We start from the raw sequence: 10,381 nt of genomic DNA, 5'->3' as shown, positions 1-10,381 counted from the left end.
GGCAGGACAGATGGGTGCACAGACAGACCCCCCTCCTTACCAGGGTCTTTGCCGTGGCCCCAAAGCCCCACCGGGGCTTGATCTTGTTCTGTCAGGGGCCCAGCCCCCTCCCAGTCCCCTCACCCTGAGGCATCTCTACACCGTATCCTCCCATCACCCCGGGAGCGGCCAGGCGCCCTCCCCACCCTCTGCCCCCAGACCCCTTGGGCATCAGCGCTGCCTGTCTGCACTTAGGCCCCCCACGAACCTCAGGATGCCCCCATTGCCCAGTGGTAAAGTGCCCCCTTCCCTTGCCCCACGCCTCCCCAGGCTGCCTGCTGCCTCCTCTCCCCACTTACCCTCCACGCCGCCCCCTCTGGCTCCCCACAGGGCCAGCCTCAGCCGGGCACCCACCAGGCACAGAGGTGCCACCTGCATGTGGGAGGGTGACAGCTACCCAGAGGCCAGCCTCAGACTTGCGTTCCCAGCTCCCCTGTGCTGCACCCCAACCCGCACTGCTGGGTCTCCTGCAGACCCCAGCCTGTTCTTGGGGCTCTTGGGGGGCGTGCCCAGGGGGCTCTCTGCCCTTGGAGCCAGGATGCTGAGCCCTGGGACATGGGTCAGTCAAGGGACAGCTGCTACTCCAAGGCGTGGGGACCCTGCAGGGGTGACAGCAGAGCTTGGGGGGGAACAGTGAGTGGGAGTTGGCAGGGAGGACGAGGAGGCCCTTCATGATCCAGCCTTACACCCAAGCCCAGCTCCCCGTCACCCCCCCCCCAGATGTATGGAGGCCCCTAGGGCAGGGCCTGGGGCAGGGAGCTGTTGCTGACCAGGGATGCCAGGGGGGTGCTGGGTGTGGCAGCAAACGAGTGTGGCTCCAGCCCATGGAGCTCCCCTCTCTGGGCTGGAGGGGCAGGGGGCTGGGGGCCCTTCCCAGGAGGGCACACACGTCACGTGAAGACTGGGTGCCTCAAAGGAGCATGAAAACATCTGACCGTGCTGGGTGGCGTTGTGGGGAAGCTACAGAAGTGGGGCCCAGTGCCTGGCACCCCACTGCCCACGGGAGACAAGGACCGACACGGTCCCTGCCGTGGGCGGAGTCCAGAGGCTTCGACCCAGGACCATGGAGCAGCACATGAATCTCAGACGCCGGGGTGGGTGGTGTGTGGGTGAGTCTTTCATCGTCATGGGCAGGGCTGCGGCCACATGAGCTTCTGGGTGTGCTGTTCACATGTGGGCCCTCCCTCCCTGCGCAGGGGCATGGACTCAGTATCAGTTTTTTTCTGGACAAAGCTGGGTGCTGGGGGTCGAGGATTTGCTGACCCCTGGGTGGAGGGACCACAGTACAAGCAGCAGGGATCTCCTCTAAGTATATCTCGGCCCGTGAACTGACAGCATCCTTCAGAGAGAAGCAGAACGTTCTGGAATGGCTGTGGAAACCCCTTCGAGAAGCTGTTGGTTGAAGAGATGGGGCTGCTGGGGGACGGCTTGCTGGGAGGGGGTGGGTAACCCAAAAAGGGAAGAGGTGAGGCTTACAAGCGAAGCTGGCTGTTATGAGGGTCTCCTGTCCTTGTGCTGAACCTAAGGCTGCCTGGAACCCGCTTCCAGGAGCCATGTCCGCCGTAGGTGCTGGGTCCGTGGCACCTGCCGGACGGTCCCACACCAGCTGGGCGGTGGGATCCCCAAACAACTGCGCCTTCCAAACAGGCGGCAAAACGACCCACTTTCCAAGGTAACTTATCTGTTCTCTGAAGAATCCAATAGGGTAATCGCTGGTTTAGGGTAATTGTTTTGGTTTTGCCAAATCTGAGAACCCTTTGTGCTGGGTTGGAAGGTGCAGATCTGGTGGAAAACGCTTTACAAACACAATGCTTACCCCCCGCCCCCCTCACCCCCCACCTTGCCCTGACCAGTCCTCCAGAGCAGTGCCCTGGGCGGGTGGAGGGGGCGCACAGGCTGGCGGCTCTGGTGGAAACGGGTCTCCGTGGAGGACATGCGGCAGCTCTGGTGGGACGTCACCCCACGGTGACCCCAGTTGCCTGCGCCTTGGCTCCCTCAGGCCTGCGGGCTGGTGCAGATCTGAGGTGGGCCGGGCGCAGGGCTGGCTTGAGCCAGCCCCTTGCCCGCCCCGGTCCAGGGCTCGGGAGGCTCAGGCCCCATCCTCACCCCTGCAGGGGACCTCTGGGCCCCCTATTCTCAGGCTCCCCTCACCCCTGAGGAGAACTGGCCGGGGCCCAGCGGAGGCTGTCTGGAGAATGTCTGCCCCTCCCCCCTGCTTTATGGAGTGCACACAGAATAAACACTTGATACCCTGATGAAGCCTAACGTGCTGAGCGTGCTGTCTGGCCCAGGAGGAAAGNGACTTGGCCTGCCGCTGCCTTCCCCTCGGCAAACAAGGGGGACTCACCGGCCCGCCCGCTCCCAGGAGCTGTTCAGTGTGGCCCTGACGTGACGCCCTCCCACCTCTGCCTCATCTTCTACTTGTTCTGCTTTGCTTTTTATTTTTCTTGTGGTAAAACACGCATAACAGAAATTAGCATCTCAACCACTTCTAAGTGGAAAGCTCAGGGGCACCGAGCACATTCACGCTGCTGCACAGCCATCCCCACCGTCTGTTTCCAGAATGTTCTGTCTCCCCACACCGAGACTGTTCTTGTTACACACGGACCCCCACCTGCTCCCCTAGACCCGGCCCCACCATCTACTCTGAGTCTGACGAACGGGACCTCGTGTGAGGGGGTCCCAGTGCGAGTCCTCCTGCATCTGGCTTGCATCACTCACCGTGGTGTCTGCAGGGTCCACCCATGTTGGAGCAGGTGCCAGAATTTCCTTCTGCTTAAGGTTGAATAATATTTCGTGGGTGGATGGAGCACATCGTGTTTGTCTGTTCACCCACGATGGACATTCCAGGTCTGGGGTCCTGGTTCTTGCTGGCTGCACCTCCAATGAGCTCAGCCTCCAGCCTGCATGGCCTTTGCCTCTGCACACGTCCATCAAGGGTCCCCAGACCTGGGTCAGGAGGGGGCAGATGGTCCCACGGCCGCAGCGCCCCTGCATCGTGGTTGTGAGGGAAGGAGCCCCGGGGGCTGGCAGGCGGCTCTCGGCCCCCGAGCCAGAAGCTCTCACGGCTGTGGGGCCAGCTTCCAGGGCCTCTGGGACGCCCACCCTCAGGGAAGACACACGGGGGGCCGAGTCTGTTCCCAGGGCAGGGGTCCTGGTTCACGGCCACCTAACGTCTTAGAGCCCCTCTGGCCCTGTGCCCCCCACCTGCCACCAGGCTGGGAGTACCTGTCAGGGACATTTCCTGCTGGATAAGCACTGATGTAACTAGACAGCTCTGCGGGGGCACCGGCAGGGGAACTGTGGCCAGGGGCCAGTCGGGAGCTGGTCCCCATTTCTCACTGCGGGAGGTCAACAGAAACACCTGCCTGAACCACATTTCCGGGACAGGAGTCCCAGGGAAGTGGCTGAGGAAGGCCACTTCCTCCGAGGGTGGGGCAGGGTGATGGCCTTGGGTGCCGACACGCCCGGAAGTCCAGTTCCTCCAGTGCCCATGCTCGATGGAACATTCCAGATGGTCTCCAGGGTGGACGTGGGGAACTTCGGTGAGAACAGACGTTAAGGTGACAACGAACCGTTTTACCACTTTCCTTCCACGGTGCTTTGCTGGGAGCTCTGCCCTGTGAGGCTCTGTCTCTGCTCCCCTGATGACCTCGAACGTGTCTGACACCTGCACACGCTGTGGGGCCACGGTCCCCGAAGGCACCCAGAGCCAGCCCCGCCCCCCCCCGCTCTGTCACCCCAGGTGGGCTATCTCGCCGTTTCCAGAATGTGGACCAACGGCGTGCCCTGGTGTCCGAGGTCCCCCCAGTGCAGCACTGTGCCTGTATCGGCGTCCCCTCCCTCTACTGCTGAGCACTGTTCCCTTCGGTGTCCTGTGCCCCTGCTGATGCACGTGTGGGCTGTTTCTAGCTCGGGGGTGTCGACTGGAAAATAGTAGCCACAGTCAGGCTTCCTGGCCCAGTGGCCCCATGCAGGCCTTGGTGAGTCAGGGACTTACAGGCCGACCTTCAGCACGTACAGCCCCCTCCCCACGCTGTGGCCTGGCCCTGGGCTCACACTCTCCCACGTCACTGCCCCTGGGGCCTCAGCAGTGCTATCTCTGACAGACACCCCCAGCAAGTGAGGCTGGTCCCACACCAAGTTATGCCTATCGACAGTTGAGTCCAAATGGCATGTGTGTGTCACCTCGCTCTGGCAGGGGACCATGCAGAAGACAGTACTTCATACTCTGGAAGGAGCCCTTAGGGCAGAAAGAGCCTTCTCCCATCTGGTATTGGGGAGCGTTTGTGCTCAAGTGAGGGGAATGACCTGATCTCCCAACCTTTTCCATTAATAGACAATGAGGACTTGGGACCCATCACATTTCCCTTTTCAACTTNTGACTAAGCCACCCAGGTGCCCCTAGAGCTATGGTTCTTGATCAACCAACCTGATTCCTTAAAAAGAAAATCTGCCCTTTCTTTCTATCTTACTGATCTTCCTTTGTATGTCTACTTCTCAGTGTATTTTTTAATGTTTATTTATTTTTGAGACAGAGAGACAGAGCATGAGCAGGAGGGGTAGAAAGAGAGGGAGACACAGAATCCAAAGCAGGTTCCAGGCTCTGAGCTGTCAGCACAGAGCCCGACACGGGGCTCAAACCCACGAACTGTGAGATCATGACCTGAGCCAAAGTCGGATGCTGAACCGACTGAGCCACCCAGGCGCCCCTCAATGTATCTCATAAGATGCCTGGAAGCTTAGGCACTGTGAGGCTGGCACACTGAATGCTCGATGCCCCCAGGTTATCTGTGGAGCCCTGATGTTAGCATACTGGTTTGCTGATGTACCCACAGACCTGCGTTGACTCGGGGTTCCAAAGTGCTTCCTGTTCAAGATCTCACCAGTACCTCAGGGCCAGGACTCCTCTGGCTCTACAAACCACCTGGACCAGAGACAGGGCTGGGCCAGTCGCTCTCACCCAGATGTGGGCATGTGCATGGCTGATGGGGATTTCAGCTGCCCCAGTCAGGGGGAGGGCAGAGCATCACCCCTTTCCATGGGGTATGAAGGACACACGGTGTTGGGTGCGAGGTCAGGCTGTGTGGCCCTCAGAACCCAGGGGTTTGGGTTACAGGTGAGAAGGGGAGGGTCCCACGGACCAGCCCAGGTCTGTTTGGACAGCTGGGTCCCTCCTGGGCCCTGGGCACCCTCACCTTGAGGCCCGACCCCGTCACAGAGAAGCGTCCCTCAGCACGGGTGGTTCACAGTACCTGAAGCCCAAGTGACAGCAGACACTGAGTCTGGGGACACCGCTGGGAGGGAACACCTCTGGGGAACACGGCTGTTAAGACCTGGCCGGAGCGAGGCCCCAGGCCTTCTTCTGGAATAAGGGGTCTACACACAGGCCAGGAGCCCAGGAATCACCGTTAGCACTATGACAGCGATATAAGCAGCTTCATACAGTCCTGGTTGTCTACTGCATGCACCCCAGCAATAGGGTTGGCAAACCCGCATTGTGAGCAGGGTTCGGTGGGGATAGCTCACCTCTGTTGACATCACCCAGGTGGGTCCCTGCGCGACCATGCGACGGGCTTCCCACATCATAGCCACCAAGCCAAGAGGGGAGGCACCCCGAGTGTGCCAGCTGCCTGTTCGTCCTGTCCTGGCCTCAGGGGTCACGTGGCCCCACTTCTGCCTCATCCCACGCCAGAAGCCGATGCACGTCCCCGGGGGCAGAGCGCCAAAGCCTGAGTGGGTGAGTTTTAAAACCGCATCTCCGCACCCCGTGATCCTCTATGTCCAGTCCCGTGAGGTGCAGGCCTTCCGTAGGTGATCAAGGCAGCAGCCGCCCGCTGAGGGGCCTGCTGAAGGGACGTGGGCCACGGTGCCTCCTGGGGAGTTCAACACACATGCTCCTCTGGGCACAGGGCGAGCGTGCCCCGGGTCTGTGCAGGCCGCAGGCCTGCAGAGCAAGGGCAGAAGTGGGCCACGGCCACGACCTGACGCACACTCATGATCAGGAAAAGCTCTTCACAATCGACGTGTAAATGAGAACGAATCACATGGAACGAGAGTCACGCCCGACATAGGCTGGTTTTATTGCAAATACGAATGGAAACGGTCAGTGAACGCGGGCGGGTGACCAGGCAGTGCGTGGCTGGGACCGGACAGACCACCCTCAGCCCCCACGGTGGACGGACCATGGCTGGAGGGAAGGGCAGGCTCTGATGGCTAAGACGTTCCCAGTAGAAACACAGGCCTTCCCCTCGATGAGCAGCCTCCCTGTGGACCCCAGGGCCCCAGAGAGACCAGGACAGCGTCTCCCGTTCCTCCGTGAGGGCGCGAAAACCCGTCATCGTGCAGTCTGTCCTCCCGCGGGTCAGGAGCCCAGCACCTGGAAGTCCCCCAGCCTGCTGGCCGCTGCCCTCGCCGGGACCCCGCCGCTGGGAGGACCCAGCCAGCTGCACCGAGAGGCCGGGGACTGCTTGGGGCCGCGGCAGTGACCTGGCAGCTGGGCACCCTAGGACAGCAGTTGCAGCACCTGCCGAATGCGCTGGGTCGTCCCCAGGGGAAGGGCGTCTGCGCCGCCGGCCTCGTCCGACTCCTGCATCAGGGCCTCGGCCTTCTGCACCGTCAGCTCCCGGGCCCGGCCCCTGAGCCCCTCCAGGTAGGCCAGCAGGGTGGAGAAAAGCTCATCGGGAACCTGGGCGGGGAGAGGAAAGGAGCGTCAGGGGCCAGGCCGGGTGACACGGGAGTGCAGACACCGAGGAGCCCTGGGCAGGGCTCCCGGCCATGACACTCTGTTGGTGCAAGAGGCCTCCTCCTACAGGCTGCAGAGCTCGGCACCATCTCAGCCTTGGGCTTGCCGACCGTGTGGGGCCCCGTGTGCTGCACTCCTGCTCCCACCTGCTGTTGCCGCAGGACCACAGGGCTGGGGGAGGTGGGAGGGCAGGCCCGTCTCCTGGTCCTCTTCCAGGGCTTCAGGCTCCGCACCCATCGCATCCCCTCCCAAAATGCCACCTGGTCGGCAGTTAGCAGGTGTGTTTGTGAGGACAGAAACCTTGTGGGATGCAGAATGGGGGTCTCGGGAGATGCAGCTCGAGTCCTGCTCCATCACCCCGGCCCCCGACCCTGGGCCTGGCTGGTCCCGTCCAGAGAGAGCGGAGGGCTGGCCGGGTCGGCTTAGAAAGCAGTTAGTGACTCACACACCCTGGGGCCAAAGCTTGGGCAGTGAAGGCAGAGACAGACACACGGGGCAAGGGGACAGAGCACGGCCCAGGCAGGGACCCCTCTACCCACCGTCAGCTGGCTCTTGACAAGGGCGCCCAGATCATTCGATAGAGGAAGAGCCCCCCACATCGCTCCCACCTCCCTCTATACGCTGACCCTCCCCAACCCCTTGCTGCCCCTCTCGCCTCTGCATAAGGGCTTCGCCAGAGTTGGCCGCCAAGCCTGTGTCCTGCAGCAAGACAGGAAGATTCTACCACGAAACCTGAGGACACCGCAGAGGAGACCCTGACCCTAGCCCAGCCCGTCAGCCCAGACAGGGCCCTGGGGTGCATGCAGCCCTGGCCAGATTTTCCCAGATTTTCAGGCCCCTCCTGCCCTCACGGGGCACCACGTCGGAAGGAAGTCTCTGATTTCAGTCAGAGGCCGAGTAAATGAAGCAAAAGCAATCTGGACAAAATAAAGGTTGTGCAGAGAGAAGGGACTTCAGAATGTGTCACGACACCCTTGAGAATAAGGATACACGATCTACTTAGGACATGACAGCAGCAGTGTCCTCAGCGACACGGGTCACAGTCTGTCTTTGGTCACAGCACCACCCTGCTCTGACCTTACCCCCCTCAATGCCCATGACACTGAGCTCCTCTGCATGTGCTCACTGGCTGCCTGCATCGTCTGCTCTGGACAAAGGTTGACGCACACCCTCTGTCCACTTTAGAGTCGGGCTGTCCTTCTATCAACATAGACGAGCTCACGTGTCATACACAAGCTGTGAGATCGGGGTCTGTGCCCACCTCCTCCCTTCTGTGGCCGGGTGGCCACTCACTGCCCGCCAGTCCATGCCTGTGGTCACTGTGCTGGGGTGGCTGTGCTCAAAGCGCCTGTGCCTGACCTGAGGTCACGGCAGGTGCTCCCACATTCATTTCGAGGAGCTCAAGTTTCAGCCCTGACATCGGGGCCTTGATTCACTGTGAGCTGACCTTTGACAGAGGTCAGCTGGGGTCACCTTCATTCTGTGACGTGTGCAAATCCAGATGGCCCAGCTCCGCCAGTAGCGGAGACTATTCTTTCCCCATCGTATGGTCGTGGCTCCCTCCACCTCCGGGGACCCTGAGCACGAGCATTTGCTTCTGGGTTATTCGGCTCCCTTGTCGGTCCTGCCCCCACAGTTGGATGAGGCTTCTGGATCTGTCTCATCCTGTGAAACTAAATCTTATACCCTACTCCTGAAAGGAGGCGCTCCTAAGCACACTGGGGCATACACATGTGTGCACAGCCAGGCACACGCACCCACACGTGCACACCCGCATGCATGCACACGCACCCACACGTGCACACCTACATACTCACATGTGTACACCCACATGCAGGCACATGTGCCCACATGTGCACACCCGCATGTATACACATGCACCCACACCCACACACCTGCGTGCTACACAGGCAGGTGGCTGCCATGAGGTGAGGCCTCTGACTTTGGCTCAGGGGCTCAAGGTGAGGCTCCCAGGTGGGTGGAGGGCAGACCCAGCATGGTTTCAGGCAGGCACGTTAGGAAGATGGCACGGGTGGGACCATGCAGCAGGCATGGCACTGCAGGGACCCCACCGCCACGGTCCAGCCAGGGAGTGCCGGGCGCTCTGGTGTGGGGTACATGGGCGGGACAGGAAGGGGCCCGCTCGGGGAAGCATGGCTTGGCATGGGGCCAGGAGGCACCACTGTAGAGAGTGTGGGGGCCGGAGCAGCAAGGACCCCTGGCTTTGGCCCAGGGTTCCCTCCTGTGCCTGCTGCCAGCCTGCAGAGTCATGTGGGCCTGGGAGTGTCTGCGGAACCAAGGGCTGGGCGTCGTTATCAGGACACACTGTTCCTGGGGGCCCTTCCCCCTTCTTGGCCTCAGCAGCTGCCCTCCTACCCCCAACCCTGGGCACCCCGGCCGGAGCACCCAGGGCTTTCATCTATCCTGTCGCCTGGGCTGGACTTCAAACGAGCCCTGAGCCCGACCTCAGGGGGTCACCAGTGACCAATCGACCCATCGGTCCATCCGTCCCCCCAGCACATCGCCCATTTCCAGGGGAGCCCAGGCAGCTTGGAAAGGTCAGGCGCAGACATGTGGGGTCAGTGAAAACCGACGACCCATGTTGTCCTGGGGTTCACGTCCCAGCGGGGCAGACAGGTGAGTCAAAGGATGCTGGGAAGTCTGTCCACCAGAGGCGCAGTCTATTTACGGAAACTTGACACCACACACAGGGTTCACCCTGAAGAAGTCAAAGGCCTAAACATAAGAGCAGAGACTACAAACCCTCACAAGGAAATACAGGTCATTTCTCAACCTTGGCTGAGACCATGATCTCTTAGTTATCGCAGAAAACACACAAGTGACAGAAGGAAAAACAGAAAAATCAGGCCATGTCACGATTATGTGTCCCTAGCCCACCTCCCGGCCCTGCGGGACCACGTGGTCTCCAGGGGCATCAGGAAGCAGGGCCTGGGTTCCCGAGGTGCCTGGGGCCTGCTGGGGTGCAGCGAGCCCACCAAGGCTGGGAGTGGCCGGCATGCTGCCGACACATGCCAGCACCTCGAGTGCCCAGGTGGTCGGGGGACAGCGTGGTCGGGACACAGGTCTCTGCACACAGCTGCCCACTGGCTCCATGTGTATGACGCCTGCTCCGGAGAGTTCTGGGGATGGCGTGTCCCCTGGGCCTGGGCTTCTGGGCACAGAAGTCTGGTGACAGGCTGGGGGGAGGGGGTGTATGCCCTGAGTTGTGGCAAGTGGGGATCGGCCATGGGACTGCGAAGGACAGGGGTCTCATGGGAAGGAAGGGTGGGGTGTCACTCCCCAGTGCAGGCTCCTCGATGGGTCACACTGCTGGCCTGTGGCTCTTGCAGCGGCACAGGCTAGCCCAGCCCTGGTGCCTGTGTGGAAAGCTGTCCCCCACCCCCGCAGCCTGTCACACCCACAGCCTAATTTCAGGGTCGGGCTTTCAGGTGTGTCCTTCCCCAGTCACATGCACACAGGTACCCTGACTTTCCTGCGGTGGGGCCACCACGCTTGTGATGAAAACTATACTTGTCAGAACAACTGGTGAGATAGCAAAGGGTGCCAGCCTGAGAGGGGATCCACGAAGATGTGGCT

The 10,381-nt window shown here is 61.2% G+C and overlaps 1 protein-coding gene across 4 annotated transcripts in view; it reads right to left on the bottom strand.

The window, feature by feature from the left end:
• Window positions 1–6,087: 6,087 nt before the first annotated feature.
• Window positions 6,088–10,381, bottom strand: part of CHLSN (cholesin) — a 110,018-nt gene continuing 105,724 nt past the window's right edge. For all 4 annotated transcript variants that reach the window (XM_077758792.1, XM_077758793.1, XM_077758795.1 and 1 more), the window contains one exon: window positions 6,088–6,727. In XM_077758792.1, coding sequence (XP_077614918.1) covers window positions 6,545–6,727 — 183 coding nt within the window. In that variant the 3' untranslated portion in view covers window positions 6,088–6,544. The remainder of the gene's footprint in view (window positions 6,728–10,381) is intronic.

This window comes from Crocuta crocuta, unplaced genomic scaffold (genome assembly GCF_008692635.1).
Source record: "Crocuta crocuta isolate KB4526 unplaced genomic scaffold, BGI_CrCroc_1.0 scaffold273, whole genome shotgun sequence".
Taxonomy (NCBI): domain Eukaryota; kingdom Metazoa; phylum Chordata; class Mammalia; order Carnivora; family Hyaenidae; genus Crocuta; species Crocuta crocuta.
This window is presented reverse-complemented; position numbering and strand designations above follow the sequence as displayed.